The sequence below is a fragment of the Balaenoptera borealis genome (genome assembly GCF_965194805.1).
Source record: "Balaenoptera borealis genome assembly, chromosome: 9".
NCBI classification, from domain to species: Eukaryota; Metazoa; Chordata; class Mammalia; order Artiodactyla; family Balaenopteridae; genus Balaenoptera; species Balaenoptera borealis.
This window is the reverse complement of record NC_138873.1, coordinates 18,826,651-18,850,963: the sequence shown is the minus strand read 5'-3', so window position 1 is coordinate 18,850,963 and position 24,313 is coordinate 18,826,651. Positions and strand designations below refer to the sequence as shown.

General features: G+C 37.6%; 1 protein-coding gene and 1 long non-coding RNA gene across 5 annotated transcripts in view; one reads left to right on the top strand and one right to left on the bottom strand.

Moving 5' to 3' along the window:
- The window catches only part of ADGB (androglobin), a 166,886-nt gene that overhangs the window by 94,942 nt on the left and 47,631 nt on the right, over positions 1 to 24,313 (top strand). For both annotated transcript variants that reach the window (XM_082405431.1, XM_082405432.1), the window contains exons 14-23: positions 139 to 172; positions 1,044 to 1,227; positions 2,418 to 2,481; positions 6,187 to 6,289; positions 8,724 to 8,865; positions 10,224 to 10,338; positions 13,672 to 13,839; positions 20,878 to 21,013; positions 21,641 to 21,778; positions 23,521 to 23,614. In XM_082405431.1, coding sequence (XP_082261557.1) covers positions 139 to 172; positions 1,044 to 1,227; positions 2,418 to 2,481; positions 6,187 to 6,289; positions 8,724 to 8,865; positions 10,224 to 10,338; positions 13,672 to 13,839; positions 20,878 to 21,013; positions 21,641 to 21,778; positions 23,521 to 23,614 — 1,178 coding nt within the window. The remainder of the gene's footprint in view (positions 1 to 138; positions 173 to 1,043; positions 1,228 to 2,417; positions 2,482 to 6,186; positions 6,290 to 8,723; positions 8,866 to 10,223; positions 10,339 to 13,671; positions 13,840 to 20,877; positions 21,014 to 21,640; positions 21,779 to 23,520; positions 23,615 to 24,313) is intronic.
- Positions 10,348 to 24,313, bottom strand: part of LOC309634947 — a 429,791-nt gene continuing 415,825 nt past the window's right edge. For all 3 annotated transcript variants that reach the window (XR_014248512.1, XR_014248513.1, XR_014248514.1), the window contains 2 exons: positions 16,715 to 16,808; positions 10,348 to 10,836 (listed from right to left, as the gene is read on the bottom strand). This is a non-coding gene — a long non-coding RNA (uncharacterized lncRNA). The remainder of the gene's footprint in view (positions 10,837 to 16,714; positions 16,809 to 24,313) is intronic.

Here is a 24,313-nt window from a genome sequence, read left to right as displayed (position 1 = left end):
GTAAGTATTTGTAGAAATCTATTTCTTCAGTGTTTAAAAGACTGTATTAACTCTTTTAGAAACTGTGGTGCTTTAGAGAGCTGTAATGTTTTGTCGAATTTATAAATGGTTTCTTAACGTGTTCCTTTCATTTCACAGGGTAATGCTGCTTCACAAGCTATACTCAGAAAAGGTAAATTAATAATCTTCTCAAGACTTTTTTTCACAGACATCAAAGCACAAAGGGGTCTCTGCTTCTCGACAGCTTCTTGCTCTCCCTCCTCCTGGCTCTCAGCAGCCTCCCTCCAGGGCTTCCTCTGATGTGTTGAGTCTAATCTGCTCTGGGCTAGAAAAATCAGATAATCTCACTTGTTAAATTCAAGCTTAAAGTCAAAATAAAAGACTATCTAATTAAAGTCCCATGAGTAAAGTTCTTGTGTCTTAATGCATGCACGTTATGATCAAAGCACTGGAACCATTGCAAATTCCTCAGATCCTAAATAAAGACTTGACCAAGGCTGAAATCCAAAAAAGTGTTATTTGGCATGTGCGTATATAACATTTTGGTTCAAGAAAAGTGTATGAGAACTTTATGCCATTCCTTGATAAACATAAAATAAGATTACGGAATCACTGACTGCAGGGCTTACAGAAATACATCCATCACAATAGATCTTTCAAATTTTTGCTTCTCCTTCTGTTGTCTGCGTCAGCCCCTCTTACATGAATATGTCTGTTTACAGCAGATTTTAAATACATAAACCAGCTAACTTGTGTTATAACTTTAATCTCTAAAGAATGTGTGCACAAATTTATGAAAGTGATTTCAAAATTTCTGGACACTCTGCATGTAAGTTATGATTAAATTCTCCTGAGGGTATGAAAATGGGTCTTTGTATGGACCTCTACAAATTTGAGGCCTGCATGTAAACTATTACCTCAGTAAATATTTTCTCAAAAATAGATTTTGATATGTGAGCTCTCCTCTACAATTTTTCATATCTTAATAATTTAATATTTAACAATTAGGTATGTTTGACATGGTTGTCTTCTGCTGTACGCAGATGAACTACCAGACTATGGATTGAATGATGCAGCCCATGCAGCTGAAGGAATCAGTCTGGAAAGAGACTTGGTCAGCCAGACAACAGCAACACAGGAAAAATCGAAGGAGGAACTTGCAGCAGTAAATAATGGTGTTTCTAAAGAAATATGGTTAGATTTTGAAGACTTCTGTGTATGCTTTCAGTAAGTATAAATTTTTGTGTGCATTTAATACAGTGGGTATATAAGCTATTCATTTTTAGCTTTCATTTAAAAGAGTTAAGCCAATATTAGTCTGGTGTTGATATAATATCAAACAAAAATATTAGAAGGATATTTACAACAGCCAGGTCACGGAAGCAACCTAAATGCCCATCGACAGACAAATGGATAAAGGACATGTGGTACATATATACAATGGAATATTACTCAGCCATAAAAAGGAACAAAATTGGGTCATTTGTAGAGACGTGGATGGACCTAGAGGCTGTCATACAGAGTGAAGTAAGTCAGAAAGAGAAAAACAAATATCATATATTAATGCATATATGTGGAATCTAGAAAAATGGTACAGATGAACTGGTTTGCAAGACAGAAATAGAGACACAGATATAGAGAACAAACATATGGACACCAAGGGGGGATAGTGGGGGGGTGGTGGTGAGATGAATTGGGAGATTGGGATTGACATAGATACACTAATATGTATAAAATAGATAACTAATAAGAAAAATATTAGAAGGAAATATGGATGAGTTGATTGTCCACATGAAACATGAATAGCCAAACCAGTCTCAGGCCAGTTTCAGCTTATCCTCAAAGACTTATTTGTTTATTAAGATGAAGGCAGTTTATTCACTGAAGGAGATCATTTTTGTCCCTTTCAGGCAACTAATTCAATACAGTTATTATTTTTTCTCAGCTTTATTGAGATGCAATTGACAAATAAAATTGTAAGTATTTAAAGTGTACATGGTGATGAATTGATACACATATATATTGTGAAAAATCCCCCCCATCAAGTTAACTAACATATCTATCACCTCATATATTTATTTTTTTATTGTGTGTGAGAACATTTAAGTTCTATTCTCTTAGCAAATTTTAATTATACAATATAGTGTTATCAATGATAGTTGCCATGTTATACATTAGATCTTCAGACCTTATTCATCTTATAACTGAAAGTTTGTATCTTTTACCAATCTCTCCCTATTTTCCCCACCCCCAGCCCCTGGCAACCACTTTTTACCTTTCTGAGTTGTTATTATTTTTTTAACTTTCATCTGTCTTTACCTGTTTTGCCTATAATTATTTGCTTCTGAGAAACTTAACATGTAGTACTGTTTTGTTGCATATGATGACAATAACCTGTTATAAATAATGTTTTCCAGGAATATATATATTTTCCACAAGCCAAGTTCATATTGCCTTAACTTTCAAAAATCAGAATTCAAGGTAAATAGATTATGATCTCTTTTCTTTCCCTTCTTACATTTTTAATGGAATCATGCTAGTGAAAAACTCGTTCGGATTTATCAAGCATTTCTAAACTTCTAACATAATTATATTTAAAAATTTAAGGGACTTCCCTGGTGGTCCAGTGGTTAAGACTTCGCTTTCCAATGCAGGGGGTGCGGGTTTGATCCCTGGTTGGGGAGCTAAGATCCCACATACCTTGCGGCCAAAAAACCAAAACATAAAACAGAAGCAATATTGTAACAAATTCAATAAAGACTTTGAAAAATGGTCCACATCAAAAAAAAAAATCTTAAATAAAAAATATTTAATTCTTAGGGTCTTCTACTAATCTCTGATCTAGACAATAAGCAAAATTCTTCTACCTCATATCCCCAAGTGTGATCCATTAGATTTTGTTGTAGTGGTTCAATGCTGAGCCGCATTATTATATAAATTCACATAAAGGAAGTTTTGACTTATGAATAAATGAAGGAAAAGCACAAGTAAATTCACTATATTTGATTTCAATTAGTGTTTACTGACTTGTGCACAATTCCTAAAATATAAGCACATTTTCACTATCATTTCTGTTATTTTTGCCCACGTTCTTCCCTCTGCCTGGAGTTCATTCTTCTTCATATTTATTGCCTTCATCTGGCTAACACCTAGAAGTCCTTCAGAACAGCATGGATGTCCTTGACCCTGTGAGACCTCCTTCCCTGCCTGTAGAGTCTGGGTCAAGTACCCTGACTCCATGCACTCTGTATGACTGTCGCCACCCCGACACTTCCCTCCCTCCATCCTAACTGCACGGTCACTTCTCTGTGCCCCTCCACCTACCCAGCCACTTCCCGTCAGCAGCTTAAGGAGGACTCCATCCTTTTCTTTACTGTTGCAGTACAGGTCCTGGCATGAGGTAGGAGCTTGGTAAAAAAAAAAAAAAAAAAAAAAAATTGTTGAATGAATTAACGAACAAATGTCACATTGAGTGGAATTTTGTGGAAAACTATGAAACATATCCTGGGAAACTAAGTTGTGCTGAAACTTGCATGTCACTTGTATGGGGCCCTGCAAGCCCCCAGTGATACTCCCCCGACATATCCATGAGCTGTATGCAGAGCTGGGGAAAGTAGGAGGCTTGGTGATGACTTCTCCCTTTGCACTTGTACAAGATGAAAATGCAGGCAGAGAAAACCGTTTGAGCATCCCTCAAGAGGTGCTCTGTAGCTGGTTGCCTGCTCTGAAAGTAAGAATCAGGTCTGTAGTAGTGACTGGGGTGGCGTTTGCAGGGGTGGCAGAATGGGTGACCTGGTTCTGAAGTCTATCTATAAAAACGCCCAGAGGAATGCTTTGATTTTATGAATATTACAAAAAACAAAACAAAACAAAACAAAAAACCTGTTAATTGGGAATAGTGGAACCCAGAGTACGGTATGAGAATAATATACAGTTTACAGTTAACTTAGGAATGTTGTCATATTCAAAATATTGGCAATAATTAAATGACAGTCATTTACAGGTGTTGACTCTGTTCCTAGCCCTCACCTAGGTTCTTTATTACAGCGACTCCTCATAGCAAACTCAATGAAAGGACAATTATTATTATCAATTTTCAGGTTAGGAAACTGAGGCAAACCAAGTTTGGGTAAAATGCCCAAGATCACCAAACTAGTAAGTGGCGCAAGCATCACGAGAACTGCGTTTGTCCGATGTAAAACCTGCGCCTTTCTCACTAGTACACCTTTGGAGGAAGCAGATGAGTGGCTCTGGAGCTAGACTGCCGGGGTTTGAATCTAGATCACATCTGAGGTGGGACTTGAGCAAGCTATTTAAGTTCTCTTTGCCTCAGTTTTCTTATTTGTACAATGACAGTGAGAGACCAACATCATAGAGTTGAGAAATAAATGAGAGAACATGTGTAAAACACTTAGGAGAATGCCTAATACTTAGTAAGTGAAAATAAATGCTGGCTGTCATTATTATTACTAAGAGCAGTTTGCATATGAGTTTTTGTTATACATCACCACCCTAATATATAGGTGTATGTGTGTTCGGAAAATGGCCAACTGTTCTTTATTCAGATCCTATTTTTATGAAGTGATGGTAAAAAGAGAATTGTATTTTCCTTGTAAAGTCCCAGCTTAGCAAAATAAAATGACGGCATCCGTTATGAGTCCCTTCATTCCGCTGAATTTTTTTTTAACATCAATGGTCTGAGAAAATGATGACTTTTTCTTAGAGGATGTTTTAGGTACCCAAACTTAACGGCCTTTAACATGGATTGTTCGTGGTCTGAGGCCAGACAGTCCTGATTTTAGTGGCCACAGGCACTGCCAGCTGAGCTGGAGACACACAGCCTGAGGCCTGTCTGCTGCACATGCCTTAGCTGTCCCCTGGGAGATGTCATGGGGGTCGGCAAGGGGCTCACAAAGGTGTCTGGTCCCCGCACCAGAGCAGAGCCCCTGAATGTGGCCTCGGGGCCACCTCACCCTCAAATTCTCAGGCTCTTTAAAATGACAACAAATGATCTCTAGGCAGAATCCCCTCCTCAGCCACACAGGCTGCGCTGGCAAATGCAGGGCCCTTCATAGTTTTAGATGGTGTTTGAAACAACTGCCTCTATCACCAACATGTGGCAGCCAAAAGAAAACAAATGAAATAAAGTGTCTAATGCTAACTATTGGAAGACATTGAGGGAAGTGATCATTTTAAATAGTTACATTGTACCAAGCGTTTCTAGAAATCTTGTTATATTTGATTAATAAGGATCTCTTTTTTCACAGTATTGCTAGAGATTTTTCTTTTGTATTGCAACTTGTTATTTAAATATTGTTGTTCAATAGTATAGAAAGCTTTGAAAGTGTAATGACAAATTAACACATTTACCATATACCATCAGTCAAAATTATGCTGAAGCACTGGGAAATTGAAATGCAATAATAGCCCAGTAATCGTGAAGATCAGTATTGGAGTCAGGTAGATAGATAGACCTACTTTTGAATCTCAGCTTTTCTACTTGCAAGTGCTGTGACCTTTGGCAATTTACTTACCCTCTCTGTGTTTCAGTTTCTCCATCCATAATTATGGATATTAACGGTACCCACGTAAGATGGATTAAAATCATATTCATGTAGTCCTTATGTGGCTGTCCACTAAAGAACATTCCAGTTGTGCTCAGTACTTTCTTGCACGCCCAAGACAAAAATCCAGTTTGGTTCATTAGCGTACAATGGGTATATTTCTGAGGATCTTGTAGAAAGAAGGAATAGAGGGTTTATATCAAAAACCACCAAGTAGCATACCTTAGTACATTTCCATTCTCTGCCAAAGTTACTCCACGGACTGTTTGCTTATTAAAGGCCTATCCTCTGAGCACTGCTCAGCTCTGGGCTCAGTCTCTTCGTCTACTTGTCATTTCTGGAATAAGCATATCCCTTTTCTTTACTCATGGGAAGGAGCTTTGGCTCTCTCTGATATGGTGGCCCGTCTCACACAGGCCCTGCAGACCCAGCTACCATGGACTGCTGCCAGCATTCACCGGTGTGATTTTCTTCCTATCATTAAACCTGTAAAGTACTTATCGTGGTGTCTAGAACACAGTAAATTCCCTATAAATGTTAGATATTGTACTTTTAATAGAAGTGGAAAATACAGCATTAATAGGCTGACATGAAATACAATGATTGGTCTGATTTCTTGCAGTTCTCAGATGAACGTGTGTCCTACTATCTATTTGTGGACAGTCTAAAGCCCATTGAACTACTGATTTGCTTTTCTGCATTGGTACGCTGGGGAGAATCTGGAGGTAAGAAGGCTATGAGAAAATGACTGTCTGAGATCCCAACTTACTTTCTGTTCAGGGAAAATGTATAATGTGTGAAGGAACTTATTCCCTCTCCAGACCTCCTAAGATCTTCCTGCTTCTCTGACATTAAGGATTATACTCGCTCTTGCCACCTGTCCCTCTCCTTGTTGTGGTCTTACGGTCACCTCTTGAGCACACCTGGTCCCTCTGTTTTTCTTTCCACCTATACAAGTCATCATTCTTTTTTTTTTTAAGATTTTTTGATACAGACCATTTTTAAAGTCTTTATTGAATTTGTTCCAATATTGCTTCTATTTTATGTTTTGATTTTTTGGCTGCAAGGCATGTGGGATCTTAGCTCCCCGACCAGGGGTCAAACCTGTATCCCCTGCACTGGAAAGCAAAGTCTTAACCACTGGACCGCCAGGGAAGTCCCACATGTTATCATTCTTGATTCTTTCAAAATCTATTGAAAATCATGACCTCTTTCTTCTTTGATTTGACAATTCCAAAGATCATTTCCTCCATCCCACCTTGGCCCCCTAATTTCATGGTTATATTTTAGACGTTATTGAAACAATAACTGTATTATCCTAATCAAATTTCAAGTTCTCTGACCCCCACCCCTGCATCTCCAGTTCGCTCTCTCTAGAACTCCCACCCCTACAGGTCTTGGTCTGAACTGGGACCTCCATCCATCAACCTTACCACTTCTTCTATGTCCACTCTCCTCACATCTTTATTTCTCTTATTCCCAACATAGTTTCCATGGTCCATGATTGTATTTATATCCTCACAGGTGCCCTCAACACAAGTGCTCTTCTTACCCTCTCATCTTACACTCCTGGCAAAATCCTAATATTGGTTGAAGATATCTCTGTGCCTAACCTGAGGTTTCATCAGAACAGCTGAGTGTAACTGGAGAAAAAAAAAAAATCCTACTACCTAGCCCCACTTTAAATTGAGGACCACAAATCTCAAAAAAGCCCCTGTGCACTGCCAACATTTCCTGAGTTCATTCATTCTCCCAGCTCTCATTCTCATGAGTGACTATTTCAAACCTTCAAATCTCTCTCTCTCTCTCTGCCTTCAAATCTCCAACTCCCACTCTCATCCGTCCTCATTTTCAGCTGATGACCTTGCTGCTGTCTTCACTGAAGAGATAGAAGAAATTGGAAATGACCCACTCATCTTCTCATAATGAACTCTCCCAAGCTCTTGTCACCCTTCCCTCCTGTTCTAACAGATGGACTGTTCCTTCTCTTCTCTAAGGCCAGCTTCTTGCAAACACATGCACATATGCACAAAACAGCATTCTTTGTTTGGCTTATTTTACTAAAGCATTTATATTTAACTCAAATTAACAGTACCTGATACTGTACAGGTACAAATATTTGCTGAATGCTTAATATTGAATTTTTTGCCCACTCTGAGGGCACAGACTATGATTTTCCATCAGGATGTACCCAATGTTTTGAATGGTGTCAGATGTGCAGCAAGTGGACAATAAATACTTGTTGAATAAACTTTCCAGACTTCAGTGGTGTGAGCTTAGTATGTCTACTTAACCAATAGCTCCTAAGCCACACCATGGCCTAGAACATTGAAACTCGAAATGCGTACAGGTATTTCAGGTCATGTGGTGGCCTTGTATCCTTAGCCTGGGTGTTATCTGGAAACAGGGTAAGAAGTCTTTTGCTCTCAGCTACTGATGAAGAATAGTCATTATTTTCTAGCAATTTCAAGATAAAAAAATTATTAATTAAAGTTTAATTAGATAAAATTTTAAATTAATTTATAAAAATTAAATTTAAGTAAAATTTTTAATTTTTAATTAATTTACTTAAAATTAAAATTTTGGTAATTATTTTTCTACACAGTCAAAGCTAAGGATCAAAGGTCAAAACTTAAATAAACAGTGGCATCTTTTGCCCTTGCTTTGCCACTATCTTAGGAAAATCTCTCATTTTCCCAGATGCGGTATTTTTCCTCCTTTAAAATTGTGTCTAGAGGGATATTGTTATTACTGCCCTACATAAGAAAAGCAGTGGTATACTACAGTGAAATACCCCTGTCTGTCCTCTTTTTCCTAACTTTTCCATTCTTGTTTTCTTCAGCTGAGGGGATGACTATGAGGAGAAAAGTAGGATAGGGAGGGAAGAAGATCTTGATTCCTCTTGAGTATTATTTCCAGTATTTATTTACTCACAGTAGTTTCTAATGTTTTATGAACATTTTCAGAATAGGTTTAATTCTTGGTTGTTGTTGTTAATATTATTGTTATTATCATATTATTAATGTCATTATTGGTAAAAAGCAATACCAGTGAACGCCAACTATACTCTCACAATCAAATTTCTGTGTGTATATATATATATATATATATATATATATATATATATATAATTTTTTTTTCTTTTAAATTTTCCTAAAGCTTTAACAAAGAACAGCCCTCCCATACAGCCTGGACTACTTACAGTTGAGACAGTTTCTTGGAAATCTCTGAGGGCACGTGATCTTGTCGTGACAATTCACACGTATGCTACCAAGGCTACAGTGGTTCGCCTGCCTGTTGGGTATGGAGTGACTTCATTTTTCCCATACTAAGAATTATTTGAAGACTTGTAAACTTTTGACTACTAAATAATGAAACAATATGGAATCTAATATGTTGTTTCCTGAAGCAATTTCATAAAGCGGAGGTCTATCATCCTGATTCTTGAGAAAAATAAGTCTGTGAACAAATAAAGTGAAGAAATGCTGTACCTTTTGGAAGATTCATAATTGTTAAAGAATCTGGTTGTTTCTTTAGTAAAGAATACAGTTTAAACTTGTTTAACCCAGCATTTCCTAAAATTAATTTATTAAAATGATCTTTTTTGTTTTATTGTAAAACTTATTAAATTCCTTAATAAGAACCATGATTTTATTTAAAAACAGGTTGAGAAACAGCATTTTCCCCTACAAATCTGTAGTTTTACCTGTAGTTTGTTTTTAATTTTACCTGTAGTTCTATTTTGAATTAAGATAAAATTGGTTAAGCACATCACATTTTTCATTTTAAAGAAAATATGTATAATTGAGAAGTTTTCATGATTTTGATAAATAAAATTCAAAATATTACCTCGTATTTCAGATGAAATAAATATTTTTGCTGAATTTCCCAAGATCAATCATGATAATTCTATGTGATCAATGAAAAGCTATGGCTCTTGTACAAAAGCAAAGCCCAAGCAACAAAATGAAGTGCTAAAATAATCTATGGCAAGCATCCAATATTTCTAGAGAAATAATAAATTTTAAAACTTCTATATTTTCACATCTTCCCTAAAAACTCTGGCATGGAGAGATTCTCCCAGAAATCATTATTCTGTCTGAGTGCTCATCCATCAAGACAACCAAGAATGGGGAACTGATAAGGAATCTAGTATTTTGATCTGCTTTTCCCCCCACAGGACCTAAGCTATAGACAGGTGGGTTTTGGACATGCTCTCAGTATTCTCCCTGATGCCGCAACCTGGTAGGAGAGACACAGTTAACACACATGAAATTATGCATGTGTGAGAAACTGACTATAAAATCTACAGAGCGCTAGGCCAACATGAATTATTACTGTTGTTTGTTAGGGGGAAAATCAGGACGAGTGTTTCGCAACGTGTCCGCAGCTTATGGGAGATGTCTCCAACATGTGCAAGTTTGTCATTTACTGTAACCGTTTTTTGTCCAGCATAATCAGTGAAATATAGATTCCATGATCTCGGAGGGTTCTTTCAGAGTGAAAAATTCATCAGTCTTTACCTCATCTGTGTTACAAAATTCAGCCCTTACTAACGTTTGACTTCATTTGAGCACAAAGAATCATCAAGAAGGTAACAGAGGCAAGGACTACAACAAAGGAAACCCTCGGTCCTCATACAGTGTCCACTCTCTTTAGGAGACACATGCTGCTCTTCACCGCATACTCCCCCGTGGGCCACTCCATACACATCTGCAGCACGGTGACCTTTGTCGTCGGGGATGAAGATGTTGTGCTACCCAACTTTGAGCTGGTAAATCTTTGAGTAACTGTGATTTTTTTTTGTGCCTTATTTTCAAAGATTTTGAACTAAATCACATTGCTATTTTGTTTTCAACTTACCGATTTTTTACTTTTTAAAACTATTAAGTATATTCTGTAAGAAATTCCCCAATACGACATGCTAATAAACAGTCTAAACTCTGTAGGGATACAAATAAAATTATTTTATTTCATTTTATTTTATTTATTCACCTCTGCTCTGTTGAATCCCCTTTCACATCTGTTAACACCTCAGGCAGATCCCATTCTATTATTGGTCCTTTGGAAGCTATATAGGATCAGTGAAGTCCCTTTTAATACAGTGTACAATTTTGATATATTATATGCTCCTTTTGCCCTTCCTTGATCTAAGGAAGGGTCTCTGGGATTCAAGGCAAGAGGATCCACGGAAGGTTCGGTCACTTCTTCATCTCCTCTTTCTCCTCTTGACCTCTTCTTAGTTTCTCTTGCTCCTCTGTTCTGACAGGGCCTGAAAGAAGAGAGAGGTAAATGCGTCCAGCATTTTCCCTGAGGTCCTGTCTTGGTTTAGATGTCCTCTAAAGGACGTCTTTAGACACGGGCATGTGCATTTTGGGGGCAGATATATTCATAGAGCCTTCCCACTACATAATTCAGCTTTACTTGCTCCCTCCAATCCATCCCACATAACACAGCTTTGTTAGTGAGATGAGATCCACTTAGCCAGTCAGTAAACCTCTTGGCCAGAGCAGCAACAAGACGGCTCGAGACCAGCTCCCTCATGCTCATGTTTCCATGGCCCAGACATGCTCCAGTCATGCATGGCTGCATCTCCAGGCAGTGGTTGTGCAGGATTCCCCATGGCTGCTTCTTCACTTTCTGCGCCATCTCTCATCAGTCTTCTGCCTCCTGCTCAGCAGACACAGAGGAAGATCAGGAAGCCCACCTTCTATGTCGATGTCCCTACCCTGCTTATTTTAGATTCTTGTCTTTTCTTGGAAAAAATAATAACTCTGCTTTAGATAGCATGGATTACCCAGTTTGTTTCTTTTTTATTCTTCCTTTTTTAACTGAAGTGTAGTTGATTTACAATATTGTGTTAGTTTCAGGTATACAGCAAAGTGATTCAGTTTTATATATATATATATATTTTCAGATTGTTTTCCATTATAGGTTATTAGAAGATATTGAATATTGTCCCCTGTGTTATACAGTAAATCTTTGCTTCTTAACTATTTTATATATAGTAGTTTGTATCTGTTAATCCCATACTCCTAATTTATCCCTCCCCTACCCCTTTCCCCTTTGTTAACCATAGTTTGTTTTCTATGTCTGTGAGTCTTTCTATTTTATAAATAGATTCATTCTATTATTTATTTGATTCCACATATAAGTGATAAATTGATAATATAGTATTTGTCTTTCTCTGTCTACTTAATTCACTATGCTATTCTTTAGGTCCATCCATGTTATTGCAAATAGCAATATTTTAGTTTTTTATGGCTGAGTAATATTCCATTATATATATATCACACCTTCTTTATCCATTCATCTGTTGATGGACACTTAGGTTGCTTCCATGTCTTGGCTATGGTAAATAGTGCTGCTATGAACCTTGGGGTGCATGTATCAAACTTAAATGCTTTTGCACAGCAAAGGAAACCATCAACAAAATGAAAAGACAACCTATGGAATGGGAGATAATATCTGCAAATGATGTGACTGCCAAGGGGTTAATTTCCAAAATATACAAACAGCTCATACAACTCAATGTCAAAAAAACAAACAACCCAATCAAAAAATGGGCAGAAGACCTAAATAGACACTTCTCCAAAGAAGACATACAGATGGCCAACAGGCACATGAAAAGATGCTCAACACTGCTAATTATTAGAGAAATGGAAGGCAAAACCACAATGAGGCATCACCTCACACCAGTCAGAATGGCCATCATCAAAAAGCTTACAAATAATAAATGCTGGAGAGGGTGTGGAGAAAAGGGAACCCTCCTACACTGTTGGTGGGAATGTAAATTGGTGCAGCCATTATGGAGAACAGTATGGAGGTTCCATAAAGAACTAAAAATAGAGCTACCATATGATCCAGCAATCCCACTCCTGGATATATATCCTGGACATTTATTCAAAAGGCACGAAAAGACACGTGCACCCCGATATTCATAGCAACACCATTTACAATAGCCAAGACAGGGAAGCAGTTTGTTTCTTTCTTTAGGTGATTTAACTCCCTAAGTGTTTAGTTATTTTAGTCTGTGAACTCATATTTCCCTGGCGTTACCAACTCCTCCATCTTATAAAAATTACTGAGGCTTACATCCAGGCCCCAGTATTCTTCGGTTCTAATGAAGAAGCAAAAGGGGATATAGACTGGTCCAAGAACAGAGAGACTCAAGCTCTTCAGAGCCATACATGATCATTCCCAATACTACCATTTAACCAGACAAGTTTTCTGGTCATGGTTTTATCTCAGGGAGAAACACCATTAAGAAGAGACTTTCCCTAGGCTTTGGGGAGGTTGGGAGAAGGTCACCAAGAAGTAAATGTGTTAAGGTGGCAAGTCAGTTTCATCTGTTTTCAACAGTTTCTCACCCCATTTTCATGCCATTCCTGCTGGGCCATTCCTCAAAATTTCTGCAGGGAACCGTGGAGCAATGATTGCACCATGGTGCCCCTAGGAAAGAGGCAAAAACAGACTTTACAAAGTTTTCCTCCTACTTGACCCTCGTCATGCTTCCTCCAAGCACCCTCTGCTCTGAGTAACTTCTCCACCAGCCACCAACTACCCACCACACACGAGTCAAGATAATCTGCAAACACCTCAGTGTTTTCTCCATTTAAAAAAATAAGTTCCTTCCTGACATCCCTATCTCCTTCTTGTTTTTATCGCTTCTTCCGAGTTTATAGCAGAAGGGAGCCAGCAGCCCACGCTAGTTTACCGTCTTGTCTTTTTTATTTTATTGCTCTCTCCCTGAGCACTTCTCTGCCCTTCAGTCGTCAAACTCCACACAGCTGTCAGACTAATTCCTAGACACTCTTCAGAACAAAGGCTGGATATTCATACTGTGGAGAAATTTCCCCTGGCCCCCAAAGTGAGGTAGGTGTTGTTTCCGTGCGTTCCTACTAGAGCAGGAATCATGTTCCTTGTTTTATATCCCTCAGACCATAGCACCTAGCAAAATGCTTTGATCAAGTAAGTCCTCCATAAATAACTATTGAGTCAGTCATATAACAGATGTTTAATATATGAACAGAAATTAAATTGTTGGAAGCCTAGTTACACCTAAATAAGCAAAAGGGAGGCTGACCGCTATCCTTTGTCTTCACAGGAGAGCTACCGATTTACAGAGCGGGCTTTAACAATTTTGAAAGCTGTTGGACATGGGATTGCTTATTTCGAAGATAAGGCTAAACTTTCTGCAGCCCTGAGGGATCTACAAACAGCTCACTACCCTATTCCCCTCCAGGATAAAAGACTAACCGCACAGCACTTCCGGGTAAGCGTGTTCAGGCTGTAATGTTCCTAGGAGAGGATGTTGTGTTTGTAATAATGTTTCTCATATTAGATGACCCCCAAAATCAGCCGAGAAAGTGTTCTGGATGAAGACAGTTTATTTGGGAAGTGACGTCAGCAAGCAGAAACGAGAGAGTAGGAAGAATGACATGAGAAAGGGGAGGATATTCATTAAAGGATGTGGTGATTATTGCTGTGGGCTACTGGGGCTCAGTGCTCCGGGGAATCCTGATAAACTGTGTAGGACATCCCTTAGAAAGGTCCCCCTAGAGGATGCGGCGACTGTAACGTTTATCCCCTGATGGATGGGTGCTCTCAGGGGTATTTATTTCCTCACACTCTCTTGGGGTTGAGCAGCATCCTGGCTTTACTGAAAGCCTTGAGGGAGTGAAGCAAAACAACTTTGTGGTACCCCCTGTACACTACTGACATTTTGAGTCAGATGATTTTTGTTGTGGTCCTGACCTGTCAGTGGCAGCATGGCTTGCCCACACCCTCTAAATACCAGTTGTGACAACTAAAAATGATTTCAGACATTGTCAAGTGTCCCCTGGGGAGCAGTGTTGCTAGAGTCGGAAATTAAAATACAGGACACCCCGTTAAAATTTGTTTTACTAAAGACTTAATTTTTAGAGTAGTTTCAGGTTCATTGCAAAATTGGGCAGAAGGTATGGAGATTTCCCATTTATCCCCTGATGCCACACGTGCCTTCCCCATTATTTGTCAACACCCCCCATGAGTGGTACATTTGTTACAGTCGATGAACCTACATTGATACATCAATCACTCAAAGTCCACAGTTTACACTAGAGTTTACTCTTGGTGTACATTCTGTGGGTCTGGACAAATGTATAATAACATGTATCCATCATTGTAATATCATATATAATAGTTTCACTGCCCTAAAGATCCTGTGTGTTCTGCCTAGTCATCTCTCCCCTCCCCCAAGCCCTGGCACCCATTGATCTTTTTTATTGTCTCCATAGTTTTGCCTTTTCCAGAATGTCATAAAGTATGTAGTCTTTCCAAATAAGCTTCTTTGACTCAGAAATACACATTTAAGTTCCCTCCATGTCTTTTCATGACTTCATAGGTCACTTCATTTTCATGCTGAATAATATTCCATTGTCTGGATGTACCATGGTTTATTTATTTATTCACTTACTGAAAGACATCTTAGTTGCTTCCAAGTTTTGGCAATTATGAATGAAGTGGCTATAAACATCTGTGTGCAAGTTTTTGTGAAGGCATATGTTTTCAGCTCATTTGGGTAAATACAAAGGAGTGTAATTGCCGGATCATGTGATAAGAGTATGTTTAGTTTTATAAAAATTATCAAACTGTCTTCGAAAGTGGCTGTACCATTTTTCATTCCCACCAAAATGAATGAGAATTTCTGTTGCTCTATATCCTAGTCAGGATTTGATGTTGTCATTGTTCCAGATTTGGGCCTTTCTAATAGGTGTGTAGTGGTATCTCATTTTAATTTGCATTTCCCTGATGACATATGATACGGAACATCTTTTGATATGCTTATTTGCCATCTGTATATCTTCTTTGGTGAGGTGTCTGTTAAAGTCTTTGGCCCATTTTTAATCAGGTTGTTTGTTTTCTTATTATTGGGTTTTAAGTATTCCTTTGCAAATATTTTCTCCCAGTCTATGACTTGTTTTCTCATTCTCTTGACATTTTCCTTACAGAGCAGAAGTTTTTAATTTTAGTGAAGTTGCCTTATCAATTCTTTCTCTCATGGGTCATGGCTTTAGTGTTATATCCATAAAGCCATCGCCATACCCAGGTCATCTAGATTTTCTCCTATGTTATCCTCTAGGAATTTTATACTTTTGCATTTTGCATTTCAGTCTACTGTCCGTTTGAGTTAATGTTTGTGAAGGGTGCAAGGTCTCTGTCTAGAGTCATTTCACCCAATTAAAATTTAATTTCATATAAACAAACAGTATGTGCAATATATAGCACATACTTCTGTTAAAAATTACACTAAAAATTTATTTTCCCTGTTATTCCACTTTAACTGGGTATAAGGTGTTGTTGGGGATAGATAATTAAAAACAGAATCTCCTTCAAACCAGGAAAACCTCCACAAAGGTAGAAGAAACAGAAGATTGTTGAATAAGCGTTAAACCAGAATGTGATACCCGTCAAGGGCAATCTGCTAAAGAGATAGCAAAGAGCCAAAGAAACCTCACCCTTTTGTATAGCCCAGCAGATATTGCCCATTACCTACATGTTCTCAAGATAAATGATAATTAGTCCCTTAAGTAAAGGGATTTGATGGCACCATTTGTTACACAGAGTGAATCCTAAGTTCACCTGCTATTTGGAGTGACCATTTGCATTAGCTAACTGAGTTTATCCAAAAGAAACATAAACTTCTCATGCCTTTATGGCAGGAGGTATTTTTCCAAGTTGGTGGGAGGCTCCCACCAAGGTTAGGTTCCTCCCCTTCCACAGAAACTGGGGGATTGGGGTGCTATCTTCCTTGATGATTACATTTCAAAGAGATGACTTCCAGGTCCTTGAGAAAGATATTCCTGGATCTTAAAGCTGGCAAGATACCTATTTAGCCTTTAAAAATATTTACATATATTTCAAAGAAGAAGAGAGAGAGAGAACCTAAAATTATAAGTTTTCTAAAGTGAATGCTCCAAGAAGAGGGAGGGGAAGAGTCTCTTCCCTTATTTTCCTTAAGGAGAATTGTCTTGTTTTGTTTAAACTGGTATTTGCCCTTACAGTTTCTTGTATCTTATCTGTCAACCCTACCTGGGACACAAATCACTCCCAGTTGAAAACCACTCACCTCGGGCATGAGCAATCTCCAAAAATCTGCCATGACTTACCTCTTTAACTAGTCTGATTGGTCCTTAAGTTAATTCTGTCCCTCCAGTCCTCAAGGTGGTGGCTCTAGATGGCTCTTGGCGGCGGCCATAAGCTCTAAAAATAAATAAATAATCAAATTACCATATAACAAGAAAGCTGTAGTATCCACTGTTACAGCTGGCCCTAAGGCCATAATTGGTAGTCAACATCTCTCCTCTACCACCTATTCTAGATTTCCCTTTCTTCCAGCTGCTCTAGTTGCTTGCCTGGTTGGTGCCCCAGACCTTCAATCTTGATGGGTACAGACCTTGATTGCCTTACTCTTATCAGGCTGAGATTGTTGTAATTAAGCATTCACTGTGGAAGCGCCAACAAGTGTCCCAGCAAATCCAGACATAATTCTTCTTGTCCCCATTATGTAGCAGAAACCTAGCTCCTCATGACAAGCGGGATGAATTCTCCCACCACTCCATTATATTAGTTTCTTTTTTCCTGTTTGTCCACCAGGATGAGGATCTCAAAGCAACTAGGAATATATCAGAGTTTAGTTTATTGTAAATCATACTGTGTTCCCTGGTGAAAATATTTCCTGCTATCCACCCCCAGGAATTAGGTCCTCCAGTACAGAAACTCCCCGTTGTGGGGACAGAGAACACTGATTATTGAAAATGGACCACTGGAAATGATGGTGAGAGAGGCCACTCCTACTTCTAATTTTTGAATCTCAGGCCAGTATATTATAGCTATTACAGTCATAGTACTGTGTATTGATCTTTGGTTTTATACAAATATTCTGTATTCTGGAGGATACTGCCTCAGTTTTGCAGGATGTCATCACCAGGCTGGCTTCTTAGCTGAGCCTTTTATATGCCTTTTCAATCTGCCAGGAATTTTATCAATTCTTTCTATGGTATATGTTAGGACCAGTGAGTCTCAAACATTCCCCAGTGATTAAATGTTCACTGTATAACTTGATCCTTGGTCCAAGGGGAATGTTAGGCTGGATCCATGTCTCTGTAACCCCTAAGATAACAGTGCTGGCAGAGGCACCAAATACAGGGAAAACAAACTCATGTTTGAGGTAAGTCTCAATTCTAGTAAGGATGAATCACTGCCCACCCCTCCTTGACAGAAGTCCACTGATATCAACTTGTCATGAAGTAACTGACTGTACACCCTGGAGGATGATACCATATTAAATAATGAGTCAGTTTTTGCGACCGACAGTTGAGACAGCTAAGCCTGGGTGAAAGAGAGCCCATACTGCTGGGCCCATTCATCGTCACCATCTCTGCTATGAAGATTACTTTTGTATAGGCCTTTTGATGCTAGCCCAGATCTAATATGTAGGGGGTCTTTGTGCATGTATCACTTACACAAAAGGGAGCTATTTTGGTAATGAAACATCTCCATTGTTTACTTGTATATTACACAGTTATGTGACATTTTTCAGAGAGCCATGCTCCATAAATCGATTCCAAATATGTCTACTGTAAACAGTTCTAGACAGATGAGGTGCATCATACTATAAGGACCCCATAGATAAGGACTCTCTCAGTAGTAAATAACATTTGTGCATTTGCTGGGAGGTGTTTCAGTGGCATGTTTACAACAGAATTGGACCAGGTGATCTTTCTTTCTTTCCTGGGATGCTCAAATTTCCTGCAGATGCCTCTCTTGCATTGGATCCCACTCAAAGCTGATGGTCTTCGGAGTCACTCAATGAATGCATTGAAATAATACTCCCCAAAGCAGAATATTCTACTGCCCAAATGCAGAGAGGACCAGCAAGTACTGGCCTCTTTCTTAGTTATGTCTTATCCTTTACCTTAGAGAGGATGTCCCAGCATGCCTAGCCCTCTGGACCCCTAAAATCTCCACCGATGTGGTAAGTCCATGAATCTCTGTAAGATTTATTCCCCACTCTCTAGCATGCATGTGTCTTAATGAAGGATTAAGAGTACTGGCCACTTACTGCCCACGGTTCTGAGTTCACTGTTGTCATCAATATTCACGTGTAGACCAGACTCAAGCACTCCCAAATGTCAGTATCACCAAAGACTCTGAACACTAATTTGTAACAGAGAGTATGAGGATTAACATTATCATGATTTTTTCAAAAATGTTTACCTTAGATGTTGAACTATTTAGGGCATTTTATTAGCATGTCACGAGGACACATCTAGCTTATTTAAGCCACAACAAGGAGCTGGATGTGTTGATCTGTTATAACAATACAGGGACATCTTCTGGACACATAAGAACAGGAATGACTCAGTGAGGAACTTTAAAGTGGGAAAAGAAGGCCCTCAGAACTTGTCTTCTCCATTTTTTCTCTTTATAAACATGTTTTCTCTCCTCTTAAGTTCACATCATGGAAAACATGGCTCCTGAATTTTATATTGCTTTCTCACACAAGGCCAGTTTAGAATACCTTGATCCTGGTGTCAAATTACTGGCCGAAGCACAGGGAACTCAATACTCTGTAATGACTTATCTGGGAAAAGAATCTAAAAAAGAGTGGCCATATGTATACATATAACTGATTCACTTTGCTGTACACCTGAAACTAACACAACATTGTAAATCAACTATACTCCAATAAAAATTAAAAAAAAAACAAATATTGGCCGAAGTGACAAAGATTTGCTCAGCTTGGGTTAGATGCTTGCTCGCAGGCTTGTCCACCATTGCTAGCTGATGGGGCAGGTACAGATACAGACTGTGGGACTAGGTCCCTGTTTCTATACATATGAAGAGAGGTGAGGAGTTGTCAGAAAATGTAGACTAAGCAGGAAATGCAATAGTCATATGCCTTTGCAGAGCACTGTCTTTCACCAATTCTAAGACGAACATTGCTTTTCCCCTTTAACATCAGAATGAAATCAGAGTGTGTCTTATCATTGGTGGTTCCTTACAATCATTGCTGGCCAAGTGACCTCCACAATTCTCTGCACACACATGGACATGGACTTGTTCATAAGAATTCATATCGTCTCTGTTTCAAAAGAAATATGTTTGACAAAAGCCTAATCCTTAGGGGAAGAGAATTAAATGGCTTGGTAGAGCTTCTCAAAGAAATGTGAAGGGAAAGGGGTTCTCCTCACACCAGAATGACTCCCTCATGGCTCAGGAAAAGAGAGAGAGGGAGAGGTATGACTGGCTGAAAGTCACCACAGATAGTGCCCCAGGAGCCCTACCTAATTCACCAAGCACTTTACTCCCTGTGAACATGTAAATAGCTACAAGTAAGCAAGAAGAAATGTGCAGTGGCTGGTTGTTATTCCCAGTGGTGTGACTGGATATATGGAATCCATCAGCATTTCAGGATAAAAGCCATGAAAAAAAACTTGGAAGAAGGAATATATGTTCTGGATGTGGTCTGAAAACCTTCCAGCGGTCCTCTTTGGTGAGATCAAGAACAAATCAGCATCAGCACTTCCTGAATGAGGGTTGGTGGCTTGAGAGAAACCCCAGGAACAAAAGGAGAATACTCTTTAGGCAATGGTGCATCTTCAAAGCTTTTGACAACACGAAGGACTAAACTGCATAGAAAAACACACGTTTAGTGTTTACAAAAAGTGATTTACAAGAGTAGGAGTTTGAGTATGAATAAGTTTTCAGAATACTTAACCAATTTATGTAGTTTACTTTTTCATGTACGTTTAAGTGTGATACATGATGAAAAAGTTATGCCTAAATAAATTTAAAAGAGCTTTTTCAATAGGAAGTAAATACTCGTTAAGTGACAAGAAAGTGATTAAAAACTTTGAGTGACATATCTTCTTTTTTGAAGCACAGGAACTAATAGTGTGTCTTATAATGGGTGGCATCTTGGGATAAAAAAAATCTGGTATTTGACTTGCTTAGGCATAAGAACCTTATTTTTTATCTTACACTATATCTCCTCAATCCATTTAATGTTATATTTTAATTGAATGTACATTATAAACATTGTTGTGGTGATTAAAGCTTATTAAGTTAAAATTAGTCAAATGATAAATAATTTTCGTCTCTTACTGGATGAGGGAGTCTGCAAAGAGTCTTCTGCTAGATGGTGTATATATCTGAGAAATACATAGTTTTTATTTTTAGAGTATCTGAAGTTTTTTAGAGCCTCTCTGGCCAGGTAAGGGTATTTTCTTGATTTAAAAAATATACTAGTGCATTTTATCTTTTTCAGGTTTTTCATGTTTCTTTATGGCATTTAATGAAAAAAGCTCAAATAGCAAAACCTCTTCCCATCCTCAAATTTGCATTCCGTGCTATGGTTTTGGACTTGGACTTACTTGATTCTTCTTTGGAAGAGGCTTCTTTAGGTACTGATTAATTTTAGATATTTATGTGACAAAGGAATTCCTAGCCTTATATGGGATAAATAATTTGAGAAAAGTACACTCAAAATTTTTGTGGAGTAGGTAGAATGGGTCTATATTAACAATTGTAGAGTTCAGGCTATGCCCTGAGAAGCTCAAAAGGTTCCAAAGATCTGATGTGTGTCCCCTGTCCCACATACACCGAGGGCAGCCCAGAATTTCCCAGTTTTATTTGTTCTTGACCTTAAAGTGCATGACAATCACTATCTATACAGTAGCACTGGAGTAATTCTGGGAAGATTCTCTGATCTAAGTAACCCTCATTTCCTCCTCTTCCGATGTTCTATTCCCACCATTTTAACATTTTCTTTCAATTTTAAGAGAACCTCCATGCTACTTTCACATAGGAATCAATACTAGTTCACGAAAGTGTCAATATTTAGTGTTTCCCTTCTCCAGAATGTTTATATTCTAAAAAAGAACCACCTGCAGAAGGCAATGTTAAATATAACAACAAATCTATCGTTGTGGCACTTTATACATTAGAGGGCTTTAACAGTTAAAGGCAGTGAAAATTGGGGTAGAGATTAGATATAACTTTCAGTCCAAAGTTTGTTTTTCTCTTTCCAGCGGAATGGGTAGATGTTAAATATAATGTGCCAACAAGCGATAAAGAGTATTCTCCTGAGGAAGTAGCAGCAGCAATTAAAATTCAAGCCATGTGGAGAGGGACGTACGTCAGATTACTTATGAAAGCTAGAACACCAGGTATACTCTTTCAATCACTTATAAAATGAACTTGCATAAATAAGGATGAATATTTGTTTACGTGCTAACAAAAAGCATTTTAGAGTCATTCTACTTTATGGCTCAGCTAATTCTTTTTAATTCTATCAATATTGAATTTCCTTGAGTTCAGGATGCATGTCAGTACACTCATGCTTTTTGTTCCTGGCATATAGTGCAGTGCCTGGCACAGACTGAGCACACAACAAATACTGGCTGAATGAATGAATGAATAAATGATCAGCTGTATTTTCCCAATCTATCATGCGTTCTTTATAAAACAGGAAACTGGCCTTTTTCTCCATCCATCCCCTGTGCCTAGCAGAATGCTTTAGCAGTCAGTTTCAGCTAAGTCATAGACAGTTTTTACATTTCTAGACCATTTTTCAAAGAAGCGAATGAATGAATGAGTGAATGAATGAATGAATTTAATGAAGAAGCTTCCATATATGCCTGTGGTGACATACATTTAGAAGGCATAAAATGCTTTTAAAGTATATTATTATATTTATTAAATCAAATATATTTATGCATATGAAGTAAACTATTTCGTGAGGTCTATTTTAACAGTTCAAAATAATACGCTGCAGAGGCAAAAAAAAAGTATTCAATTATTTTCATTCTGCAATTTTTGTTAATGCTTTTAGAGAAAAAGCCTTGCCTCCAGTAGAATTCTTTGAGTATTTTGAAACATTTTGTTGTAAAAATATCTCTGAAACATTTAATGAGAAATATCAAAATGTTCATCTAAGCAGTAAAAACTATAGATACACAAGTGTAAAAAGAAACAAACTATACTGCATAGTTTTGTGGTAGAAAAATATTGCTGTCACTTGATTTTTATATTTTTTTCTATCAGAAAAAAAAGTAATTATAAATTCATCAAATTAAATATGTGGTAAAATACACATGTTGTCCATATATGCTGTAAAAATTATATTCATACAATGACTTTTTTCTCTTTATAAAGAGAAAAATGAGCAGCTTAATAATATTTTAATAGCATTTGCATTCTTTCACTCAGACATATTTATTGAATAATTCTTGTGTGTACAGAACTGTTCTAGATTCTGGCCTTATAGAAAGAAATTAGTAAAACTGATAAGGTTTCTGCTCTGATGAATCTTGTGTTGTGGTGGTCACAGGCATACAGCAGAAAGTAAAATATTAAGATACTGATTTCAGATATGAGTAAGTACTGTGAACAAATTAGGATAATTAGAAAAAAAGGTCAGTTTCTGACATGTTAAATTTGAGGCACTTATTATGGATTTGCATTTTTCTTGCCAAATCACCTCTTAAGCCATTTGTGGATTATGCTTTAGATTAAGCTTCAGTGAGATCCTATTAGCCATTGTTTTTTAGAAAAATTGGATGGATTATTTTTTCTGACACAAGAGCTTTCATAAGGATTTTTTTTGGTGTGATAAATGATCTCTCATTGTAAATGCTTTGATGAGTATCTTCAGTTAGATCAAAGAGCATTTTATAATTTTTAAACTAAAGATGAAGGGAAACAGCATAAAATTGTGAGCAGAGCTCTTGACTAGAGGTTCACAGCTTTATATTTTAAACATGGTTTATTGCTAGTAAAGCTTCAGACTTTGGATATTACCTTACTGGTGAGTTTCAACTCCCTCACCTGTAAAAGGAGGGCTTAGAACAAAATAATTTTTCAGGCACCTTACAGCCTTGATATTGCTATTTTTTATTGTTATTTTTAGGCACAAAGGAAAATACCAGTGTTGCAGATACTCTTAAGAAAGTTTGGGCTGTACTGGAACAGAATATAGAACAGTATGCGATTTCTCTCTTAAGGTAAAGCAGTGTAATGATGTTTCTTATTGTAACCTTTCTTATTGTTTCTTACTGTAACCTAATGATGTCCCTTTCTTAAGGTAAAGCAGTGTAATGATCTTACTATAAGTTCCAGTTCAAATGCTACTATATTTGTTGAGTTTTTCCTAATCACCGCAGCTAGAAACATACCATTGCTTCTGAACTTCCACACTTCCTACTTTTTGTTTGTCTTCATTGCACTTACCTAATACCCTAAGCATAAAACCTCTGAGAAGCAAAACAGAGTTTTTTTGAAGTCTTTTGGTGCTAAAGAGATAAAAGTTAGAGTTTAGGACCTGCTAGGGGAGAGGACTCCAGTAAACAATGAAAGTTGTCAGTTGAAATCCCTGGAGGACAACATTCTAGAAACAGGGACAAGTGTGAAGTAGGTTGAGCCTTAGGAAAACTGCGTTTTAACCACAAACCATGTTCAAAGCAGGATAATCTGAAAAAACTAAGAGAAAATCATATATATATATATATATATATATATATATATATATAAATAAATAAATAAATAAATAAATAAATAAATAAAAGAAGCAGACCATTTGGTGATGTAGGAGCTAGCAGACCAAATCTCTAAAGGTAACTATTATGGAAATGTCCAAGAAAATAAAGGTTAAAGAAAGAGAAAATAAATTAAAAGTCTAGATTAATAAAACACAGTTAAATGGA